Here is a 25,636-nt window from a genome sequence, read left to right on the forward strand (position 1 = left end):
AATGATGGGCGAGCGGCGCAACAAAATAATGAATACCTAAGATCAGGTTAAGTAAAGCATTTTTTAATTTGGCTACAGTTAAAGCCCGTCCTCGTCGCACCAGCACGCATTAATTGCGTCAGCCACTTCAACGCTTTAACTGTAAAATACTCCAGTATTTGCGTCTTGGTGCCGCCCCACGATGTTTACACGGCGCACAAATGAGGCCGTATTTGCTAGTCAATGATCACGTTTTATCAACTGTTCACAGACTAAGTGTTTAGCGTCAAGTCATTTATGGCCCATCGGACAACATTTTACTTTCCATGAGGTGTGAAGCGTTGCAGCTGCCGGATTCTACGGCATCGCAGTTACACTCGCGGGAAATTGATCTGGGGTATGAACTAAATCCAGCTTTGGAAACATCTAGGAAAGATTCGAAGCCTTGATACCCTACGCCAGCAAGTGTAGTCAGTCATCGCTCAGGCATTGCTGGCACTGCTATGCATGCAACGGACACTGTTACTGAAGTGCATGTTTGCACTTCAGCATCATTTTATGCTAGCCGGTAGTAGTAAATGGCAGAAGTAAATGACATAAATTGACCGTGATTCCTATCAATTTGTGAGGCTGTTCGTTTTCCAGCACATGCCACATTGCTTCTTGTGAGAGTGACACCGGTATATTTCAAATACCAACCAGCCTGAAGCTAAAGATGTCCCATTTTATCTTTGCAAAAGGCAGAGATATGCATGTTATGCCGGACACGCATGCGAGTTTGCTTACAATGAGCCAAACTTCCAGGTCTTGAAGTAAATTTATTGTGGTAATTGAAACAATAACTGTTGCCTTGAAAACAAGTATCCTAGGGACAAATATTGGTATGTTTTTTTGTACTTTCTTTTAGGTCGAATAGCATGTGAACTTACGTACAAGCGTATGTGCCAGGAACGGCAACTTATATTTATCAGTGCTGGTCTTTAAGAACTACACTAAAACAATAAAGAGCCCCGCATGGTGTAGTTATAGCTCTTAGTTGGGGAGCTTAAATTATGGTAAAATTTGAAATACCTACCCGGAATCAGAACCATGCTTGAGGGCATGTCCGTGTTTTTTTCTCAAAAATTGTTCTGTAGGGCGGGGCGGGTTCAAAATTTTAATGCGGGGCGGTCGCGGACTTTCGAAGTCCAAAAAGGCGGTAGTACTTTTCGAGAGCTGGCCATACCCCGAAAAGCGATCCACATCTCCGTGTGGTATTTCGTAAATTGCCCGAGCAGTGTGGCTGTTTCGAAGCGACCACTAGCCGAAACATGACATCACATCGAGTTTTGATAGTCAGAGGCTTGCCATATCGCGACGCGGCCATTTTGACACCCAGTGGCCGTCTTCTGGATCGGGACCTAACCTAAATTGAGAGCCGGCCATACCCCAAAAAGCGATCCACATCTTCGTGCGGTATTTCGTAAGTTGTCAGAGCACAGCGTGGCTGCTTCGAAGCGACCACAAACCCAAACATGACATCACATCGAGCTTTGATAGTCAGAGACCTACCACATCGCGCCGTGGCCATTTTGACACCCAGTGGCCGTCTTTTGCATTGGGACCCAACATAAATTTTCTGCATTTCATGTGTTCCAACGAATATCAGAACACGTTGATGAACTGAAATACGTTACATGCATATTACGCTTATGCAAAAAGGAAGTCATCCGCCTAAATAAGGAAAATCGTATTATCTTAGCAGCGAAACAAGCGGTTGAAAGAGGACCATTGCCATATTATGGCCGTTTTCACACGCACTCAACTCACCATCTCCTGGAATACGGAACGTTCCTTTGCGCGCTTGTGACAAGAGGCCTGAAACAGCACCGTTGCCTTCTCTAACGTGACTGCTGTCCCTGTCACAAATGATGTGTTTAAGTTTGGACGCATGGCGTGCAAGTTCGGCTGTGTTGCTTTTTTGTTCCCCCAGCTCGAACTCCGGACTAACCTTGTTTATCAGCGAATTCGCAAGTGCTGGACAATGCACTACAATTTTATGCGGCTAAGCGACGCAATCAAAGCTTCTTAAGGGGAACCAAAACAAGTTGCATCTAAAAATAGCGCCAAGCTTTCGCCACTTTCCCATGACGAAATGCTGGGGCATCGCCACTTATCAGTTACATAATACCGTTAGAGCGTTGATACAGCAGCGCCGGGTTACATAAGACCGGCCGGTAGTCCCAGCAAATCCTCTACTAACCAGTTGCCATATACGCATATCTTTCAAGATGTGAAATGCTGCGATTAAGAGCGGAAGTCAATAGAGGGCACATTTTATATAAACGGGTCACGTGATGCATTCTGGATCGTCAACTGGAACTGGATCATCAACTGGATCGCCCGGCATAGTCACTTTCCCCTGCTTCGTAAGGAACTCATTTCGTAAGGGTATCCACCAGTGGGGCCGTCGCGACAGGTTACCGGTGCAGCGGGGCAGCTATGACAGCCACCAGCGGGGTGGTTGCGACGGTCACCAGCCGGCCAGGTGCTGTGACAGGTCTGCGGCGGAACAGCTGCGAAATGTCACCAGTGATCCCGCATCCATGACCGGGATCAGCTACGGCTGCGGCGAGTCAGCAGTGAGCGGACCTGTACAACTGGCGATCCGTCACAGCCGGGTGGCAAGCCGCCAGTGTTCCAGAGGATGGAGGCTATCGACGGAGCGGCCTCGTCGATAGCCTTCTATCTGGCGAACTTCGTGTCAGATGGACACGCGATTCCAAGAATGCCATATATTTGGCATCAACTGTACCTTGCACCACTTTGAAAATGCAAAGCATTAGTGATCGCATGACAACATTTACAACAGCTCGGTCGTGAGAGTAGGCGCAGGATGTGATGACCAGCATGCGGTGTTACCTTCACAACGTACCGCCATCAACACCGGTGTTGGAAAATCGACGTTCCTGGTATCGTGTATACCAGGAGATTGTGTACTCCAGGATTGCGACTGGAGGAAATGAAATATTTTGTACTCTACCATGACGCAACAAAAACAACTTTTGGAAAAACCCATTTTACCTCTGTTTCAGGACAAAATGAAACCAGAAGGGGCAACAGCTTGTGACTTGCTGCTTCCACCATGAGCCATTTGCTGGCATTTGCAGGAGCACAAATCTTGCACCCACCAGGCTTAGATGCCCAATGACAAACAGCCTGTGTTGCGACCTAGGTATACGACAAATCATGTACGTAGATGTGAAAAATAAAGTGTGTCAATGTTGAAAGGAATCTTTTTTGAGCAATACCGGGAAATGAGAAAAGAGTAGCAGAACGCACCTGACTGTAAATAAGCAAAGCTCTCACTGCCTACACCATATGCGGACCAACTCAAAATTGAACCTGATTTAACCTACCACTGACGACTATCTGCACCAATTGCCAAGAGTGGTACGAACGGTGACACACAACCGCACACCCAAGCAACTACCAGACGGCCACCTACTCACGCTTCACCACTGTGTCATGTGCAAATAGGAGAATCACTCGCAATCCAGCGCCTCAAACGTCTCAACTATTCAGTGACTTGCGCCCACCTCCCAGCTCAGGTTGGAGGTTGAACATAGCCAAGCTCTCCAGTTGGTGTAGATGATCCATCACCTCGCGACTGATTTGTCAAGAGAATACATATCCCGCTCCCGCTTTGCCTTGAGCAGATTTGTAAAATTTTCTAAGGAAGCTTTATAGGGATGGGCATCATAATTATGAAGAAGGACTTACGTTGCGACTTATGAGGACTTATTTTATTACCCGTCCAGAACCGCCCTGTTGTGGTTGGATTTCTGACCACTTGTCGCTATCCGGAGTACAAGCATGTAAAGGAGGCGAGCATTTGAACGACGTTAAGTTTACGACTTAAGGGCATAAAATTAAAGCTGGCAATTCAAGCTTCATAATAATAACCCTTTAAAAATTGTTCGGAGACAGCCATCTCACTCCGGCAAAAACACCAGGAGACCGGACTCGGAGTAACATGAGCCCATTCATTTGGCCGGGAAAATAGGGAAAATAGTTATCAGGACAACACCAATAAATTTGAACATCAATATCAAAGTTCGCAATGACGTCGGTTTAAGCCCACCAAAATCCATCAATACATTGTACTATCCACCGGAGTCAGCGGAGTAATTGACTCCCATCCCTCTCGGCCGGCCTGGGGGGGGGGGGGGTCTGTCAGACAATGAACTGCGCTTTCTCGGTAAATCGACTGAGAGAGTGCTGCCTGTCTCTCTTGTTCGGCTGGGACTTCCGGAGCGTCGTGTGTTGTCCGGGAATTGGAAGGTGGAGGGGGATGAGGGTTTTGTTATTTTTTAGGCCATTTACCAGGTGGAGCGTGAGTAGCGTGACCGAGGTAGAGCGTGAGTAACGTGATCGTGGTGGAGCGTGAGTAGCGCGATCGTGGCGGAGCGTGAGAAGGTGGCCGTCTGTAGCACTTCTATCGGCATTATTTTGTTTTCCATTTTCCCCTGGTCCGCTGCAAACATTTTGCGAAACTGCGTTCCTGACTAAGCGACTTGTTGGTAACTTTGGGAGAATCGCATAAAATGCTTACTATTTACAGCAATACTTTGGGAAAAAGACCTGCCTAGATCCATGGCATGGTTATCTCATTCACAGATTGCCCACTCATATACACATGAGCATGTGTTTCATTTTCGAGTCTGAGATTGTGTTGTTTAAGAGTATCATGTTGAAAACTGATGTTTTCTTCCATTTCAAGTGCTTCTACATGACTTGCTGTACATGAAAAGTGGCGCTTCTGTTGAGCCCTGCCCACTGTACTGTTATCTCCCAAAGACAAACTAAAGAAGAGGAATGACTCCCAGCACTTGGACCACTTTGGAACATTTGTACTCCACTAACGGTTTTTTTTAGAATTTCCAACGCTGACCAAAATTATCGATTGAGAGAACACCCGCGATTTGACCGAAGGCTCCACTTGACAATCTATAATGGCCTTTCTACTGCAGGCTGCCCATGGAAATGCAACAAGGGTGATAGCAATGCCTGCACCCTACGATGATGCCCCGACTCGGGCACCAGCGCGTTAGTTAAGGCACATGTCCAGTTCCGCCATCTGATAGCCTTGATAATTTCTGGCAGGAGCGAAACAAACGCACGTCGCTAAAGGCACGTGTCCAGTTCCGCTTTTTAATAGTCTCGGCAGGCAATATATATATGCACGTGAGGTTGGTCGCGCCTACATAAGCGCACGGGTCCTGGACGCTTTTGAAATCATGAGGCATGCGCAAATTTCGCGGCATTCCTTTAAAATATCTCAAAATCCAAAATCATGAGGCATGCGAACACCTGAACTTTAGTACGCACACCCGATATGCCCTCGGACCCCTCAACCTTGGCGGAAGCAGAACACCAGACGGCAAGCGCAACGCCCCGGAACTTTGGTCACATGGACGATGCACTCCCGGTTCCTTGCTGAAATCGTGCCGCGAAGCCAGTACATACTGGTAAACGGTCATGACAGCCCGATAATGTCACGTACAATACGGGTGGCGTGCGATCTTAAGGGTCCATAGAAAATTTTTCACAGCATGAGTTTGACTTGTCCTGGTTTTCATGCCAGTGGGTATTTTTGAAGGGCGTTGAACAGCAGACAACATATGCCATGGGCGTTACATAATGGCGCCTGAGGCCTATGGCATTGGAAAGCCGCCTTCCCCGCCCGGCTGTCTCCGAGTGGACATGGATCCATAATCAGCGCAAGCTTCGCCCCAGTGCAAGCAACAGACATGGCTTTCAAAAGATGGCAACTCGGCGTAGTTGAACACAAGGGATGTAGTTTTCTTTTCAGTTGGGAGGTGGCTCCGGTCCGCCCCGCTCGCTCCTCCCTCCCCCCCTCCCCAACTTGGGCTTCAGCCCCCCCCCCCCCCACACACACACACACTTTGAGAAGTGAGCCACATTGGAGGAGAAAATGGCTTGTTGACGTAATTCTGGGGACTGCTTTCGTCATTTTTCATTGTTCGGTCTCTCCTCCCCTCCCCCCAACCCATTTTGAGAAACTACGTCCTTGAACTGAGCGCTCTCGACCCTCTCAATGTGAAAATTGGCAAAACCCCACAGGAAACAGCCGCTATGGCCACGACGGCTCAGCTCAGTGAGCCGTGTATGTGGAAATGGGACGAAGTGTAACACATTCGCGAACTGGCTGCAGGAGATTATATCACCTATTCGGCGTGGGCTGCCCTCGTCTGCCCACGTACTGTTCCTGTCAAACTTTGACGGATGTGCTAATGGGAACCAACTTTGGAAATTCAGTCTTTGATTAGACATGATTCTTTCAGGGGGAATCAAGCTGTTCAGTTTGGGGCGCAAAAGCAAAAGTGAGCCGGCCCCTGGACATCACTGTCAGCGACTGGAAACGACGAAGTGCATTTCGCCTGAACATTATCACCCAAGACAGTAACAGACACAAAATAACGAGAAATGCGTTCTTCAGACCAACCCGTATGAGATCCAAGCGGCTCATAAGAAGCCTAAATTTCACCATCATGGCTCATCACTGACCAGTGTGCATGATTGACCATGCCTGAAGATAATTGAACGGGCGTTTTGAAGAGATGTTGGCGAAAACAGCAAAACTGAATTCGGACAAACTTAATGTGGACACTGACATACGTTCGTTGTTTCTGCCCTTGTTTTTTTTTTCTTTGAGGAGGGAATTTTCCCGTTACGCCTTCCCTCCTAGATCCGCCTGATATTTTCTCGTAGATTCTGAAACTTCCCTAGCTTTCGGAGGAGTTTCATTACACTGCAATGCCGTCAGGGCCAGTAAAGGGCTTCGCTTCATGAGATTGATTCACTGAAGAACATGTCAAAGCCACAACGCGACCCACCAGGGAGCCTGCCGCGTCTTGTGACGTCAAAACATCACGTCTCAGCTCTCCGAGCATGGACAAACAAATGCCAGTCGGAGAAGATCGCCCTCCGCGGGACTTTGGTGACGTCAGCAGCGTCATAGTACTTGCTACAGCATGCGTGACGTCAACGACCAGGAATGCTGCGAGAGCGCTTCCGCTTCGTGAATGTGCAACATATACACACCCACGATTTAGTTACGTTGGCAAGCTGAAAAGATCCCCGAGCTTTCTCATCGTTAATAGGAGCTTTGCTCTACGGTCTTATCTGGCGCTGGGTGAATCGGTGTCCAAGGCTATACCACGGGAAAACATCCTGTCCGAGAAGCCGAGGACAACGACGACTTCACTGCGTCGTGCAACGCCATGTTTGGGACGAGACAAGCAACAAACGTTACCCGCGTTTCCGCCGCCCAATCCGGCAGCCTCGAGGGCCGAACCCAAGATCTCGCCGTCGGCAGCTTCGAGGCCCAAACCCGCGAACCTGCAAGGCGTGGGACGACACTAGCCACGACACTGCAGAGGACGATCGACGGCGCGATGGGTGTTCCTTTTCCTTGCCTAGGTCGCCCGCCCGGGGTTTTCATGGAATCTACCAGCACGGGTAGCCAAATTGGGTCCGTGCCTGCTGACGGGGTTTGAAGTCAGCTCCACGTGCGCCGTTTCATCGACATCTCGTACTTCTTAACGCGGCTCTTCGCGCAAGTTGTTAAGTGCATGCGCAAGGAACATGATTCACACGGATAAGACAGTAGAAAAGAAACAGTGAGACAGTAAGTAAGCAAAAAGACAGTAAGACTGGTAGGCTGACAATTTCCTCGGAAAAAAGCAGAGTGAAGATCTAGAAACGTCAATATTTCAACAACATGCCTTTATCGAAACAATAGCAGAACTGTTTCTTCTTTTTCCATCGCTTGCTTCTTCTGCTATTGTTTCGATAAAGGCATGTTGCCAAAATATCAACGCATCTATATCTCCATTCTTCTGTTTTTTCCAAGGAGTAAGTCTATTACTACCGTCTTATCTACGTGGCTCTTCGCCTTTAATGGTTGTTCGTACAATGCTGGCTGGGTCTTCTTTCCAACCACACGTGAAACTTTTCCATTTCACCCTGGCCGATCGCCTTTGTGTTCGTGCAATCTGGACGACCTGTTCGGCCTCGGCATGACATTGCACAGCTGCAAGGGATGCAGTTCGTACATCGCTTGGGATCGGACATGCAGTTATTCGTGGACTCCGAGCATTGGAGGCTGGACCTTGAGCGTTCGCTGCGTTCTTCCATGGCTTCTCAAGCCCATTCCAGTGTTCTGCCGTTCACAAATTGTCTGAATCTTTTCTGGTAGCCGTGCCAGATTGTAGAAACCTCTCTTTTATGCAAACGACGTCAAGACAACAGCTCTTGTGCAAGTGGTAAGTGATTCTGAGCACGGTTGCAGATAGTTTGTCCTTAGGCTCTTCCTCGCTGACGAACCTTCAGTCACACTGAACATGATAGCGGGCATCAAATACAGATGGTGAAACACCACATGTTACCGCCAATAATGACATCTGAATAGGGATATGTGAATGATAGTGACAGGAGTGGTAGGTAGAGTCAGGTGTCGCACCTTGCTGCCATCCACAGTAATTAATCGGACTGCCCCAGAAGATGCGACAACAGCGTCGACTTGGTCCCAGTTGGTTTTCACCCTTGAATTGGCACGAAAAATAGCTCAAAAACGTGCTTTCCTCAGGTTTCCTGAAAATACAACAGATTCAAATAACCGATAGCTAGTTGACAACCCGTGTTCCAAACAATCATAACCGTGCCAACTTTGATACGGCGCCCCAGATTTCCTGCGTTGATTGCAGCGGCAACCGATCTCCTCCTCCGTCGTCACGGCTGTCCCGAACAGCTGAACAGCGCCCCATCCGCTGGCAGCATGCACCGGTGCCTCCTGGAACAACCGCGGGTTCGCCCCCCTCCTCGTCCCGCGTTCAAAACCCAAGCGGACTTTCTGTCGGCGTCCCCACATTAAGCACCAAGCACAGCTCGCGCCCTGGCCGGACGTCGGACCCGCAGCGCTGCGTCATCCGCCCGAAAGAACCTCCCACGTGCCCTCGGCTGCGAAGCCGTGCCGCGCCCACGCGCCGCGCCTACAGTGGCCGCTCCGGCTGCGGCAGCGCGCGCCCTCTCTGCCCGGTTACAGCGCGAGCACCAGCGCTCAGCGTCGGTCACCGGCCGGGCGTCCCGCGGCACTCCCGGCCGGCGGCGAGACGCGGCGCCGGGTGGCAGGGCTCTCCGCCAGGCGGGACGCGGCTCGCGTCCGGCGAGGGGCGTGTCACGCGGCAGCGACTGACGCCGCTCTGTCGCTGCTGTTACCTGTACTAGGCGCCAGAAGCGGCAGGTGGCCGCTCGCGCACACTCGAGCCATCGTGACCTCGACCGACCCCCCCCCCCCCCCCCAACTGCCCCAACTTCCCGAGACACATGCATGACTCGTTCTTGGGTTCACCCGGGTCTCAACGCGCGCGTATCACGGCAGAGCAAGTACCCGGAGAGAGAGAAAAAGAGCAGCAAGAGTGGCAGAGATGGGGGTAACGCAGGTCCGGCGCGGTCGGTCGTAGCCTGCTCCCCGACCTAAGACCTCGCTGGCTTTGACTAACGGCTGTGCGACGTGGCGTCGATGTCACAAAACTCTCCACACACATCGTGTTGGTGGAATATTCCTAGTTACCACCGAACCATTTATGATCAATGCGAACAGGACGATTAGCACCACGGATATATCCCGGGAGCATTTTCGGAAAAGTAAAAAACGTCAATAGATACTTAAACAAGAGCAAACGGCTGCCGGTGGCGAAAACCAAACGAAGATTCCACCCAACGGCCTCGGTCCGTCGCGACCTAGGTGCATTAGCTGCGTGACGACGCAACCTTTTGACCTGCTTCAGTCCGGACACACAGAGGAATATCTGTTTTAAACTGTCCACCCCGGCGTCGCGGAAAGCGACCGCCCACAATGTTCGGGGCGGCAAAAAACAGCACCAGAAAAAACAGAGCCCCGCAAGCGCCGGGAGCCGCCCTACTACGCGACACGCCACGGTGATTTACCTGCGCCCCTTTTGGAGGCGTCGCTGCAGCTTTCTGGAAGCACACGACAAAACATCCACTTTTAGAGGCGGCTGGCAACGGTCGGCTCGAAGTCACGGCGCCGGCCGCGGCCAGGTCAGCCGGCGCGGACGAGCCGGCCGCCGGCGCCGGCCGCAGGTCGCCGCAGACGCCCGGCTCGCGCGCCCGCGGGCACGGGCCCGCCATCGGTCTGGGGTACCCGGCGCCGCCCGGGCTCCGCCCCACCGCGCACTGCCGCCCGCCGGCGGCCGACTGAACAGGCGTCTCGCCGACGTCGGGGCATGAACGCGTGGCGGCATCGGCTTCAACGGCCGCTTGTGGGCGCGGCCACGGAACTGGAGAATGCCGGTTCTTACTGACGGAAACTGGACCGGCGGCAGTGCACCCGCTGGGCCAGTGGTTCTAGCTGCGCCCGCTCCTCGCGGTGGTCTCGTGCATCGAATTCTGGCGCGTGACCATTCTATTATTAATATTATTGGAAGCAGTGTTTGTGGTTTAGGGGCCCCCGACTCCGGTGGTCACTTTGCGCCCAATACGGAATCGTGATGTTGATCAGAAATTATGTGACACGTGGTCAATGACAGGACATTGCCTTATCCATGTTGCTGACTCACTGGGGACAGCCACCTGGAACTGTGCCACGACACGGCGTCGCGTTGCCAGCCGCCCGCCGCACGCTGCTGCTCCACGCCACGCGTTCTGCCACCTATGGCACATGTGACATGACATGGCAGCGTCTGTGGCCTGGCAACCGCTGCGACGTTATGTAACAAGTGTCCAGGGCAGACGGATTCTTTTTCGATTCTGACTTTTATTAAAACAAGCCTTTCACGCTAGCGTTGTTCAACGGGAACACAATTTCCTGCCGAATCTAGAATGAACAAAAATTCAGACACATAGGAGCCGAAACTGCCCTTCTTAAACATTCTGTTGCCATGTACCTGCTTGTCATTTTACGTTTACAGATTTGGTCCCCTCGGACTCAAATCGTCGAGTCAAAGTCAACGCAAACATAAAGTGGTGAATTGGCTTCTAGAGATAAATCAGAATTGTATCCTGAGAACACAGTTCCGTTTTCCGTTTCTTTCAGATTGAGTCCCATATTAGCTTCCCGTCTAATAATGCTAGCGTGGAACGTGCAGCTGAGAGCGGTGACTTACTTTTAAATGCGTGTCAGCACGTCTCCGACAAATGATTGGGTCGCATGCTTGTTAGACTGCTCATAACAAAATGTGCAACAACAAAAAAACAGAACAAGATGTTGTTTTTGGTTCGGTATTACGTCAGAACAATGTCGCGCCAGACGAGAGCCAAATGTGCATAAAACCCACGGTGTCTACAAGACGTACACGTCCCTAAGCGCAGAGCTTACAATGCGTGTACTAAATACGCTGATACGCTGATGCGTATCAGCGTATCAACGTAATGCAAAGGTAAATTTGTAAACTGGGTGTAACTTAAATGTATCCATCAGAAATGGTCCAATCCACAATCGAATCGCACTCTGCCTCGTTTTAAGCCATATGAAGCAAGACCGGACGCCGCCCTGCCACGTCACCATGACACCGAACTGTTGGAAGTCGCGTGTGCTGGTGCTGCAGACGTCTGGACCACTTGGCGACGATTATTGAATGCAAGCCAAGTGCTACAACTTCGACCGAATGACCCGGAGATGAGTGAGAACGCCAAAAAAGAATTCCCGGAACGCCACAGCCACGCACCATCCCCACCTTAATCCAATTGAGTGTCATGGATGTCAATATGGCTTTTTGACACCGGATGTCTGGCTCTTCGGTTGTCTCCGCGCCCAAGTTGTGCGGGCTGATGTGCCTTCCTTTGACCCCTGACCATGACATTGTGACCTGCGATGCCGAGTGGCTGATTCTGAAGCAGGGCAGGGGCAGCAGGCAATGCAACGCGAGCTGGGGATGGGACCGCACGACCAAATGTCTACATCCTTGCCACTCGAGTTATTGAATATTGTAATACACTACTGAAACACCTATGTACGTGAGGCGCCGTTTACAAACGACTCGGCAGAACAAACTGACCATCTCAAGGGTGATTAAATAAAAGCATCACTTATCGCATTAAGTTCGTGCTTGCGGACTTGTGAGCTTCTAATGGTATGCAAAAAGCGCCTTAGGGTACGGCAAATAATAAGTACGCTTTCGTGCCAAGACCACCAACAACCCACGCATTCCAGCCCAGCGTAGTTTTCCATCCAACGGTCGGGACCGTCATCATAACGCAACAACCTATCGGTGTCTTCGGACACCACGGCCGCCACGTGATCTGACGACTCACGACTACCACGTGATACGTTCGCAAGTTTGCACGGCCAATAAAAAGGCGCAATAAAAAAGACCAATAAAAAGGCGCACGTCCGAGCGCCCAGCCCAGACAACGTCCGCGGGCTGGGCTCAAAGCTCAGTTCCCGAACACCCGACCTTAAGGGGTCGGCACTTGCATGCCGCAATCCACTCCGGTGGAGACCTGGCCGAGGCCTCAAGCAGCGGCAGTAAGCCAAGCGAGACGGTGCAGGATGAAGGAGCAAATGCGATAAATTCACGCGTTCAACATGGCATGTGTAAAACAGCAAAATTATCTAAAAAGTAAAACCACCCGTTGGTGTATCCTCGAGAAGAACGCGTCTCTCCAACATGAGCAACATTCAGCAATGTCGAACACGGTAGAAACACTCTGCTGAGAGGCCCCGACGGCGTAAAACAACAGGGGGCAGCAGCGGACGGCCGTCCTGGGACAGTTCGCGGAGTCGACACCAGGCGGTGGCGAGACTGATATCGCCGGACCGATTGAGGTGGAGCGAGTGGTTTGAGAAGTCATGGCCGCAGCTAGTCCGTGTATTTAGGTGATACATATATGCAGTATATACATATAACTATATACATATATACATATATATATATATATATATATATATATATATATATATTCTCAAAGATGTATTCTGACCCGCGTACGGCTCTTCATAAATTCAGTCAGTCGCTGCATGTGCTGTCCAAACGCCCCATAATATTCAGTCCGTGCCAAATCCAAATGGGAGGTCCCGGCTACTGGGTAGCAAGATGACGACTAATGGCTGCCTTGGGCCCCCGTAGTACAGCAACGTCCGCAACAAACACCGCACAACGTCAATAATACCGAGCACCTGCAACATAAGCCAGCCAAGGCCGCATCTGCAGCCACCAACCAGTTTGACCACCAATTAGTGGTTTAGTGGGGACACCTAGACATCGACGTCAAATATGGTCGGGTCTCAACAAATGATTTCCAAACTGGCACTGGGAAAGCGACGACGATACGCCACCCGGGTTAAGCGTGCTTACTTAAAGGTATGATGAGAACGGATGCCCCCAATAATCTTTCTAGATGGAGAATTTGCCGTCGTCCGTGGCGTACGCCCCGCTTATCCACGTAGCCTTGAGCCCTCTGTGTTCTAATGGGGCTAGACGGTAGCGAAATACGCAGCGAACAACATTACAAGCCGGACGTGGCGACCATAACTCAATTCAAATGCGCTGCTGACAAGCGCCACATCCCAGAGGGCGCGCCCCCGAGCAGGGGTACGCAGCAACAGCTGAGAGGAGATCGCAGACAGCTCGGCCGGATGACACCGGATGTCTCTCTGGTCGGAAAAGGAAGGAAATCCCAATAGAAAGCCAGCATGCGGAGCTGGACTTTCACAAGCGCGGGAGTAAATAGCTCTCCGAGTTTTGTACAAGACTGCTGGACTTAACTGTGCTTTACAGCTAAACATCTTTCATACGAAGCTCCTTAGCCTTGCCACTGCGCTGCAAAAGCAGCAGCGCTGGTATCACAAGAGCAGGGCTGAAACACAGCACATCAAAGCCCTCAGCGACAACCACTGCCCCGGACTGTGTTGGACTGTGCCAGAAACAGCGCGCGCAATCCAACCCAGCCCAGGAGACGGCGCACTGTCCCCCACCCCCGGACTACGCAAGCCAACGCCGAGCCTAGCTCGCGCCCAGCTCGCAGACACTCACGGACGTCGCTGATGTTGAGTCCGCCGCCGCGCTGCGCCTCTGACGTCATCACCGCCTCCATGGTGTGGGCCTGCAGCACGGACCAGAGAGGGGGTCCACTCAGACCGAGGGCTGGGCCTGACCCAGCCGGGAACCAGAGCAGGGTTCGACCCGGCCTGGGTCCGCCGGGACAATGCGATCCAGCGCGGTGGGCAGCCAGTGTCACTGAGGTCACAGACGGGGGCAGGGCTGCGGTGCTGAGCCGCTTCCACCCGACGCCCGTGGGAAACCGGAGCCGGCTGCCGTGAGAGGCGCGCTTCGTCGTAACGGCTTCGCGCGTCGTCGTAACAGCTTCGCGCGTCGTCGTAACAGCTTCACGCGTCGTCGTAACGTGCTTCGCGTGTTGTGACGGCTTCGCGCGTCGTCGTAACGGCTTCGCGCGTCGTCGAAGCGCCCCTCACAGCAACAATGTGGCAACAGCTTTGCACAAGATGGCTGCGGGTGGGAGTGCCAGGCTTGGTGCACGGCACCGAAAAACTGACAAAACTTGGGTCGTGGAGCAGCTTGGCAGAAGCCATCTCATCACAGATGAAGACACATCATGCAAGCTTCCCTTTTTCCTCGGGAGGATGGTCTGGCCAGGAAGGAAAGTGCCCAGAATGATACAATGGAAGACTGAGATTGCATAGGCATAATGTGCCCTGTGAAGAAATTCCCTGCAATACTTTGTTCAGAGATATGTTGTACATACGTGCTAAGCCTCTAGTCCGTGGTCTGATCCTCAATTATTGATCACCAACCAGTCAGTGACAGAAGCAAGTGCAAGTCATGACAATTTAAAAACATTTCCATACAACTCAAATATGGCATGGGTGTTCGTAGGTTTATGACAAGTTAACGACTTTGTATAGAGAATTGTCCTATATACATAATCAACTACGGCAAGTGAAATCACCTACAGACTAAAATGATGACCTAGTCAACCATGGCAAGAATGTTAACAAGGGGCAGCCTAATACCCGACAATTGGGACAATAGTGGGATACGCAGAATTATCATTAAAACCTGCTATGGTCTGCAGATTGATTGAGCAAATCAAACCATTCGTGCGTCTTTATCACCTATCTAGTCATCTATCTATGCATGTAAATATTTCACAGATAAATGATTAGTTTTCTTGTGGCTAGCTATGATAAGTGCACCTCCTCTCCACAGCCAAGCATATCTCACCTTATTTCAGTTATGCTAGATATCAAAATACATAAACCTGCCTCTGACATTCTCAAATACAAATACAAATTTATAGACCTACGCAACATAAATACTTGGTTCATCTCAGCATGCCACGACAGCCAATTTACTTGCAGATGAACAGCATGGGTGGTATGAGGAGCACTGCAGATGGATGAAGTGTATAGAACATCACAAACCCAATCTGCCTGGAACCTTGCACACAAAACCCAATGGTATATACTGACCTTACAAACCTTCGAGAATGTTTGTTTCAGTCCGCTGGGATTTTAACTCAGTCATGACAAAGCAGTTGCAAACTTACTGGAAATAATATAGATGTGTCTTTGCTTTACAGCTAACATATTGTGACAGTTGCCAAACTGTACTTTATTCAGGAAGTAGTACACCGTCGAACTAGACACCCATTCTGCAAAACATGCAAATGACTCATTAGCTGGCAACTAGCCATACACCATAAACAGCCCCGTGAGCTAGCATAAGGGCATACAGCATGCAGCAATGAGAGCATCCGCGACCACATGCACCAAGCAACCACCATGCAAGCCAGTACCGCATGCGACACCAACAGTATATACACAATCACCAAGGCATGCACACGCAACACGTCACATTCCTCCCATCCCAAACTGCAACACAATCTCTGTCAATTGAGAGCCGAGCATAGCGCTCGGCGGCTTACGGCATAATGCATATGGGCCCCTGCCACCGGAGAGTGCGACCAAAAACAGGCTGCTGGACAACGAAGCCAAGACTTCAAAACCTCTTCAGATTATTATAACTCAAGCCGAACTGGGGCCCGTCGACGCCGTTCGCTTCTTCCCCGGTAAGGGAACGCTTCTCCCTCAGTTGTCCCTTCCATCCAGTTGGCGGGGGATTCCACCCGAGTTTCGCCTAACCCTGTACCAACATCTCTTCTACATCCTGAACCGATAATTCAAGCCTCTGCTACTGCTTCTTGGTTCCCAATCTCCGCCGCTGTTGCTTCCTCGTTTCCAGGCCCAGCATTCCTCACCTCGTCGTCCGCGATTTTCATATCTGTGTCCCTGTCCTTGCCCTTGTCCTTGTCCTTGTCCTTGTCCTTGTCCTCGTCCTCGTCGCTCAGGAATCCTGAACTCTCAGCAAAGAACCGCCATCCATCACTTCCTTACCTCCCCTCCTTGCGTCTTCCTCTGATTCATCCCTGTTGAACGCATCCCTACCGTCACCTCTCTTCGCTTCCTTTGGCACTTCTTCTCCCCTCCGTTGATGGCATGGCTTAAGTCGATCGTGACGGACTACCATCCGATATTTCGGTGTCTCTTTCAGCCTGACCCGGTACGCCACACCCTCTTGGAAGACCGTAACCACCTGGTATGACCCACACCACGACATCTGCAACTTTGGCGAGCGGCCCACCCGTCTCGTCGGTTTGTACAGCAATACCATATCCCCGACTTGATAGGCATACTGACGAGCGCCCTGCGCCTGCCTCTCTCATCGTTTCCGGGCCTCACGCGCGATGTTGTCTTGCACTCGGCGCTGAGCTCGACGGAGGGATTCCATCATTTCTTGCACGTACTCCGTCTTGTCACGAGTCGATTGTCCATCACCACGCACAATCTGAACGGGCAGTCTGGCTTGCCGTCCATAGAACAGGAAGAATGGCGACTCTATTGTGGTTTCGTTGACGCTTGTGCGATAAGCGAACATAACGAACGGTAGGTGTCCATCCCAGTCTCGCTGATCTTCACGGACATACATCGACTGCGTGGCGCACAGGGTGTGGTTGAATCTTTCCGTTTGTCCGCTGCCTTGTGCATGGCACGGAGTTGTCCGAGTCTTCTTTATGTTCAGCCTCCTGCAGATCTCCTAGATTACCGGCGCTTCAAAATTTCTCCCCTGTTCCGAGTGGATCACCTCGGGACATCCGTGGCGACATATAAGCTCTTCCACAAATATATCGGCCACGGTGACAGCTGTCTGGTCAGGAAGTGCTAAAGCTTCTGTCCACTTCGAAAACCCGCACGTCACAACCAGTACGTAGCGGTTCCCTTCGTTTGTTCTGGGAAAAGGACCCCTTATATCCATTGCAGCCCACTGCCACAGACAGTCCGTCACAGACATCTCTCCAAAAAAGGCTCTGCCTGGGGAAGGGAGACTTTTTCTTCGTGCGAAATTTGCAGGTTTGGACCCATACCCTGACAGCCTGAAACAATGAGCTGTAATAAAATCTAGCTCTGATTTTCTCTAGTGTCTTCGTCACCCTAAAGATGACCTGCAGAAGAATGGTCGTGACACCTCGCGAGCACATCTTCCACTTGTGCCTTCGGCACAACCACCTGCCGGTGCTCAGCGCCGTTCCGGACGAGCACACGGATCAGCGGTCCCTGAGCACCTATCCGCAGTCTGTCCTGTTGAGACATGTAGTGCTTCACTACTGGTGATGCAGACGCAGGACATGGACGCCTCCTTATCAGTTAAATGACCCTCGCCAGATCCTGGTCGTCTTGTTGAGCCAATCTTACTTCAAAGTCACTATCAAGCGTCGTCGTCCGCACCTCTATCGCGCATTGTTCTTGGCCGTCATCTACAGGGCCGCGGGACAGGGCACCTGCACGCGGAAGGCTGGATCCTGGCCGGCACTGGAGCTCATAGTCCAGCGCCTCCAACTCCAGAATCCACCGCGCCAGCTTGCCCCTGGGATCCCTGCTCTGTCGGAGATGAACCAAAGGATTGTGGTCAGTCCGCAGTATGAAGTGCTGCCCATGCAGATACACCCGGAACCGACGACTAGCCCAAACGAGAGCGAGACACTCTCCCTCGGTTTCAGAGTATCTCCTCTCTGCCTTAGTCAGACTGCGACTAGCATATGCCACAACACGTTCCCTGCCATTTTCCTCTTGAGTCAGCACCGCTCCCAGGCCTACATCGCTGGCGCCCGTTGTCAACGTGAACGGCTCCCGGAAGTTCGGGTAACACAACACCGGAGCAGAGATGAGTTTTTCTTTCAAGATGGCAAAAACCACAGCGCACTCTTCTGTCTATCTGAAGCAAGAGGCACCCTCTAGAAGTCGATGCAGATGTCTTGTCAGGCGGGCAAACCGTGGAATAACGCGTCGGAAGTACGAGGCTAATCCCAGAAACTCACGCACCCCCTAATGGACGACGGGGTTGGAAAGTACTGCACTGCAGACACTTTCGAGGGATCAGGGGACACGCCTTTCCCGCTGCCTACATGCCCGAGGAACTGAACCTCCGTCCGAAACAACCTACACTTCCTCGGATTCAGCATCAGATTTGCTGCTCGCAACACTCCCTAAAACAATCTCCAATCTCTCCAAACTTTCATCCAACGTTCTTCCAAAGGCGATTATATCGTCGGGATACAAAAGAGAGATGTTCCGAGCGAGACACCACAGTGCCACCATCATCACCCGCTGGAACGACGCTGGCGCCCCCTTCAACCCCATGGAGGCCATGTTAAATTCGAACAGTCCCTTGTGTGTTGCAAAAGCAGTCTTGTGTTTATCCTCCTCCTTGAGCTCCTGCTGCCAATACCCACTTTTCAGATCCGTGACATGACACCACTTGGCCCCGGACGGGGCGTCCAAACAGTCATCGATTCGGGGCAGTGGAAAAGCGTCACTCATTGCATCCGCGTTCAATCTACGGTACTCGATATAAAATCGAATCGTCCCATCTTTCTTCTGCACCGGAACTACTCTTGCTGGGTATGGGGACACACTTGGCCTGATGACGTCATGTTCGAGCATGTCGTACACCATTTCGTCCATTTGTTTTCGCATGCGATGATCCACTCGCGCCGGCTGCATGGACCTCGGCGGCGCATCACCCGTCCGAACTTCATGCCGAATGACGCCTGACCTTCCAAGTGTTCCAGCGGTGGGAAAGCGATCCAGGTACGCAGTCAGCTGCTTCGCGATCTTCTTTTTTCCTCTTCCAATTCAAAATCGGACTCTTCAATCATTTTCCTGGCGACGCTGTCACTTGCCCTCCCTTGCTGTTGGTTCTTTTGGGCGACGTTACGAACAACATGGGGTGGCGAGGAGTCATGCACCACCGCCACCTGCTCAACAAGTCCGACAGTTGTTCCTTTGTATAATTTGATGCTTCCCTCACCTGAATTCACAAACCTCAGGCTCACCTGATGATTGTCTCCAACGGTGTCCAGCACATGAGCACGTACAACCTGGTGCTTATCTTCAAACGTCCCATCACGGGTGTACATTACGCATGTTCCGGCCGGCTGGTCCAGAGCCGCGTTCCCCTTCGTGACGATCTCATGTCGACCTGGTACGACGATATCGCATAGCGGTGTTACCCTGCCACAGCGAAGAGCTGTCACAGCTCCAACCTGCATCCCATCACCAATGGAGGCAAGTTTTTCCGAACCTACAGACACCTCTCCAGAGACCCAGTCAATTGAAACGGTGGTTCCAGCCTTCTCATGACGTCAGCGCCCAGCAAACACTGTGTGGCCACTGCTGCCACAATAAATACAGGATGTTGTGGAAAAACAGAGGCGCCTACACGAATATCTGCCAACAACCATGCCTGGAACAACAAGGGTTTACCATCGATTGTAACAGGCTGTCGGCGCACCGCGCAGGGTGCCAAATCGCAAACGCCCGGTACTGCCGAGCTTACTAATGTACACTCAGCTCCTGTATCCAATAACCGTGTCACAGGCTTACCCTGTACTGACCCTCCAACATACACAGCCTTTAAATCGTTGGCGGGAACAGTGGCTGCACCCATAACAGTTTCCCCATCGCGCGCACCACTGCACAATCCATGGACCACATCGTCACTGGGCCTCGCGCCTGGAACCGCCGAGTGGCCCTCTTCTCCAGCTCCCACTGAAAACTCATCTGAGCTCAGCAGTTACGCGCAAAATGGCCAGGCCGTCCACATCGGTAGCACAGACCACCACGCCCCCGCTGTAGGCCACCACAGTCTCTGGCCGAGTGAGCACGACTACCACAATGATAACAGGCACCACTAGGAACAGCTGTTCCTCCACGACCTCCATGTCCAGCGCACCCACCCGAAAGGTAAGCACCTCTACCGCGCACTCTGTGATGAGCACCCCCAAAGGTCAATCTGCGAACGCTCGCCTGAAGTTCTGCCATGGAGGCTGCCACCGCGTTGACCTGGTCACGGAGCTCAGCCACCTTCTCCGCTACGGCAGACTCCGCCTCCAGCCTCCTCGGCGGCGAAGGAGTTGGAGCCGAAGGTGCACCGCGAACCTGCTCAATCCTTCTTGTCTGCCATTCCAAGTCGGCCAAAGATTCGTCTTCTGGGGCTTGAAGCATCAGCTGCATGCTGAGATCATAGTCCAGGCCATTGATGAATTGAGCATTGATAATCCATTCTTGAGGGTCAGATGCCCATTCTGGGTAAGCCTGTTCTGCCAGTTGCTGTAATTCATGCAGATATTCAGCTGTTGACTGTCCTAGCTGACGTCACTATGAGCTCAACTGCAGTGCTTGGTCACTTTGCAAGCCAGGTGAGTCAAACTCGGACATACACGATTTTCGCAACTCTGTATATGTGTTTTTGCTGTCATCTGGTAAGTGCATGAAGAAATCATATGCCTTGTCAGGCAGTGACACTGACAACTGGATCAGTTTGGTGGTTTCATCAATCCAGCCATTAACCAGTGCGCACTGCTCAAACTTGTGAAGAAAACACCTGATGCTGTCCCTCCCATCAAAATATTTTGGTCTAACCACTTTGCCACTAGATACCATGACAGGTAACTTTACCTCTTCCTGAATTGCTGGCTTAATGTCCTCTTCAGATGTTGTCTTCAGCATCATGTCTGGCCACAGCTGCCACCATTGTGACAAGTGCTAAACTGTGGTTTATTCAGGACAAAGTGCACAGTTGAGCTAGACACCCATTCTGCAACACATGCAAAGGACTCATTAGCTGGCAACTAGCCATACACCACATATAGCCCTGGGAGCTAGCATAAGGGCATGCAGCATGCAGCAATGAGAGCATCCACAACCACATGCACCAAACAACCACCATGCAAGCCACTACCACATGCAACACCAACAGTACATGCACAACCAGCAAGGCATGCACATGCAACATGCCACAATATGCTAACCTTACAAACTTTTGAGAATGTTTTTCAGTCTGCTAGGATTTTAACAGTGATGACAAAGCAGTTGCAAATTTACTAGAATTGATATAGATGTGTGTTTGCTTTAAAGCTCAACATATCATGCTCCTTTTATAGATAAACATCCCTAAACTAACAAGCAAAGAATGCAAGTGTTCTGACTTGGCCTGCAGGCACATGCTTTAAGTGGGTTGAAGGCAGGAGAACCAGGTAAAGTAAAGGGTGTTAAGATCCATTCCACTCCAGGCAGCATCTAGATTACAAGCTACGTCAATGCATACATAAATGATATAAGTAATTATGCTTGGCCTGTACCTCCACAGATGCTTGGTCACTTATGACATAGGCTGTCATTTTCCCTGCACTTCCTTAATGCTTGCAAAACTCTGATGAGTTATGCTGAACCCCCCTGATACCCCACTCATTTGTCCATGACAGATTAGATACAAATGGAACTAACAAGTGCTTGTGGGCTTTTGTTGCAGTGACAGCTTCTATGGATTATACATGTTAGCATAATTTTCAGATGTATTCAACACCATCATTGGCTGCCAACACCATTAATGTCTGGCTGCCAGGATGCCTTATCAAATCAGTGGTTGCCTAGCCGACAAATCTTGTTGTCCAAATTTTCACTGCGGTTGGGCTATCTCATGCATTTGAACAATTCAAGAAAACTTCACTTGCCATCTCTACAAGTAGTAGATCTGACTAGGTCCGCCATTGTAACTTGTCAATGCTGCCGTACAGTTCGTATTTCTGACATAATGGGTTAAATAAACACAATTACGTACTTACCCAAGCAGGAATAGAACTTTCTGAGTTGCGTATCCCAAAGCGGCAAACGGCGTATTTTTGCTAAATGGGTGTGCGACACATAATGATGTCTTCCAGTCACCACGAAAAGGAGCACAATGTAAAAATACAAATACTGCGACAACCAAACCAACTTCAACAACACGTCCGCCGCCCCCTACGCATGCCTCTCGCCAAGGCCGTTTCTTGCGCGTTCTTGCGAATCGTATGCCTGGCCCTGCGCATGCTGCTGCTGTCCACACCTGCCTGTTTTGCAGCTTTCTACTGACAAATTTTTCCAGCCGACCTACGCGATGCCCAGTATCGAATGGAGGTCCGTGTTTCAGCAGCTTAAAGTAGCCAAAACTAAACAGACTCATGTTAGGCTGGCATATAAGGCTTCAAGGTCATATGACAGATGACATGCTATTACACTGTATTACTATGGTATCATCGTTGCAACAACATTTGCTTTAACAAATCAAAAAATTACTGCCCTAACCTAGCAATGCTTTGCTAGCAGCATTGCCATCACGAGATGCTCTACATGTCTTATGTGTATGCGCATTACTCTTCATATCGCAACGTCACTAAAAGTGCATCGTTTTTCCGGCACATGTGTGCAACAGGTGTGACGAAGATAGGCCTGACAAAATGCTGCAAAGCGTATTTTGGGAGCCGGAGCCACAATAGCTTGTAAACAGGGAGAAGCACTATCTTGCTTCTTTCTGTGCGCAGTGGTAAACAGCATGCAGTTGTCTAAGTGGTGGGGCTGTGGCTTTTATATGAAAACATGCCTGTGACAAATTTATAGGAATAGAACAAATGGTTTCTTTCGCTACATTGTCATAGTATTCACAAATGTGTCCGAAGCCACAAAAAGGTTGCACTTTCGATCACAGGATTCCATTTGCAAGGAACGCTGTGGCATTACTAATCTAATCTTGGGATCCCAGCGCATGCCTGTAGGCGATTAAATCAGAGATTCCCCAAGCTTGAAAGACCATACCCCCCCCCCCCCCACCCCACACCCTCTTGCAAGCCTACCACCATGACTGACGCCTTTTTAGATATATAGCAGCGGCGTAAGTTCTCAAAATAAGTTGGGGGGGGCGGGGTAGGTTGAGCAGTGAACACTTACGAAGCTTGACCTCCAAACAGCCTACAAACAGGTTTTCCTCAGATTCGGTCCAATGTCCTCTCAAAGTGGGGGGCTGGAGCTCTCTCAGCTGAAAGGGAGCTTACACCCCTGATATACGACTTGTACCATCTACCGACATCTGAGCTTTCCCAGGGTTTGGAGGAGGTTCCCATCAAGCATGGGTAAAAACCTTTGTGCTAGAAGGCAGCTGAACTACGTCAGAGATGGCAGTCGTATCTGGCTACGAATGCGACGCTTTATGCAATTTTGTGCGCGTCCCAGTCTGCCCGAGCCTCTGTAATAATCTGACCAGTTCCTGGTGTTGCGCGTGGGGGACGCGGTGCGTGGTCTGTACATCAGCGCACATCTGTTGCATTAGTTGGAGGGTAAGGCTGGCCGGCAGTGAGTCATCAAACGTTGGGATAAAGATTGAGAATCCTGCATCTTGGTCAGCTGATCTCAAACTAGATGCCGTTTCATCAGGAAAGGAATTGTGGGGTGAAGATCTGTTGACCGAGTTGTGCTCACGGAGGCGGAGTTCTGACCTTGAAAGATTGAAGTAGAGGAAAAGCCAAAGCATCGAGAGGATAAAGTGGAAGCTGTCATTTGGCTCCGATTCATTTCAATCAGACAATTTGGAAGACATCAGTGGCTGTGTGGTGCAACTGGCTAACTTGGCAGAGAAAGCTCACACTGCCACTCCGCTATATTGTTAGCCTCAGCCATGAAGTTGTACAGTATTACAGTACTTTACAAGAACCCTCATGCTGCACAGACACTGAAAGCAGCCCAAGATTTGCAGAGCTTTGGGTTTTTCCAGAGAGGAAGTGTGCAGGAATTTATGACATTTACTAGCAAGATTCTGGTAGAAAGGTCCCACCAGTCATCCAGACAGTCTGTGCGAGAGCAAGAGTACATGTGCCACGTGTATGTGAGGGGAGACAATTTGGCAGGAGTAGTCATTTCTGATCATGAATATCCACAGCGTGTTGCCCACACTCTGATTACAAAGGTTTTGGATGACTTCTCTGAGAATGTAGCCCCACAAGCATGGCCAACAGGCACCCCAGAAACAGTGGCATTCACTGGCTTGGAAGCCATGCTGGCCAGGTATCAGAACCCAAAAGAAGCTGATGCTATGACCAAGATTCAAAGTGAGCTTGATGAAACCAAGATAATTCTTCACAACACCATCCAGACTGTGCTGGAGAGAGGAGAGAAGCTTGATGATCTGGTTTCCAAATCAGAAGACCTTAGCCTTCAGTCCAAGACATTCTATAAAACAGCAAGAAAAACTAACTCATGTTGTAACTTTGGTTGATCTGAAGCCACAACATGGTATATGTGCATGCATTTTAAATGTATGTATGGCCTGTGCTAAATGTATTTTAAGGTGCCGTAATCAGTTATTTTCAGTTTTTCCCCATTCCCAGGAGGAAGCTATCAATGTGTTCATGAACACATCCATTGTCTTTAGTTCAGCATTATGATTTTGTTGTTGTATTTCAGCTGCAATATATCTGTCCTTAGTTTTTTTCAAATTCCTTTCTGAGCAGTGCAAAAGTAAAAATCACATTTAGGCGTACTGTGAACAACCTGTTTGCAATGCTGCTGTCAGTGTAAGCTTTTCCTGAAGTAATTAGACTTCTGGCTGGCCATCGCCAAACTGCTTTCACATCGTACTCATTGCACTGTTGAAAATATGTGTATTGGTACCAAGCCACCAAATATTGTGTTGGGTCAATGTCTATAGTCAAGTAATAAAATGAGAAATGTCAGTATGGTTTACCACATTATTCAGTGTGGCTCCACTGAATGGCATGCACTTGTTCTGCCTGAGTACACTCAAGTATTTTGGTAGAATGGCTGCACTGCCATTTTTGCATTCTGTGATCTACAATGCATCATGCTCATTGAATTCTCTGTTTGGACAGTGATAGTCTTTGCAGTTAAATCCCAATTGCTATGTAGATACCGAAGTACTGCAATCACTTGTCCACACCTGGTGGCCTTTGACAGGTTGAACACCCCCTCCTCCCTTCCACCTCACCTCCAACTGCTCCGATCAGACCTAGGTTCAATCTAAACCAAGGTGAGATTGAGGCAAGGGCATCTGCAGGGTGTGGCCATGGATGGGGGTTGTGGTGGTGAGGGCACAGCTCAAAATTTTCAATGAAGCCTATTTTAGTGAGCCACAGCCATGCCAAATGCCTTGTAATGGCTCAAGCCACTGCCTGTTCTTAATCCTAGTTTTTCTTGTCTACCACACGCAGATACCTGACAACTGACATC

The 25,636-nt window shown here is 50.3% G+C and overlaps 2 protein-coding genes across 3 annotated transcripts in view; one reads left to right on the top strand and one right to left on the bottom strand.

Moving 5' to 3' along the window:
* Nucleotides 1–22,396, bottom strand: part of LOC119093243 (embryonic polarity protein dorsal) — a 111,473-nt gene extending 89,077 nt beyond the window's left edge. Inside the window, exons 1-2 of one of the 2 annotated variants that reach the window (XM_037216161.1) lie at nucleotides 22,207–22,396; nucleotides 14,040–14,109 (exon numbers count right to left, since the gene is read on the bottom strand). In XM_037216161.1, coding sequence (XP_037072056.1) covers nucleotides 14,040–14,100 — 61 coding nt within the window. In that variant the 5' untranslated portion in view covers nucleotides 14,101–14,109; nucleotides 22,207–22,396. The remainder of the gene's footprint in view (nucleotides 1–14,039; nucleotides 14,110–22,206) is intronic. The other variant, XM_037216162.1, reaches the window with a different exon arrangement.
* Nucleotides 22,397–23,648: 1,252 nt separating this feature from the next.
* On the top strand, nucleotides 23,649–25,122 carry LOC119093923 (synaptobrevin homolog YKT6). Its single transcript, XM_037216940.1, has one exon. The coding sequence runs from the start codon at nucleotides 24,069–24,071 to the stop codon at nucleotides 24,663–24,665; it is 597 nt and encodes a 198-aa protein (XP_037072835.1). The 5' UTR covers nucleotides 23,649–24,068; the 3' UTR covers nucleotides 24,666–25,122.
* Nucleotides 25,123–25,636: the final 514 nt, after the last annotated feature.

Source organism: Pollicipes pollicipes, unplaced genomic scaffold (assembly GCF_011947565.3).
Source record: "Pollicipes pollicipes isolate AB1234 unplaced genomic scaffold, Ppol_2.1 Scaffold_4002;HRSCAF=4701_pilon_pilon_pilon, whole genome shotgun sequence".
Classification (NCBI taxonomy): domain Eukaryota; kingdom Metazoa; phylum Arthropoda; class Thecostraca; order Pollicipedomorpha; family Pollicipedidae; genus Pollicipes; species Pollicipes pollicipes.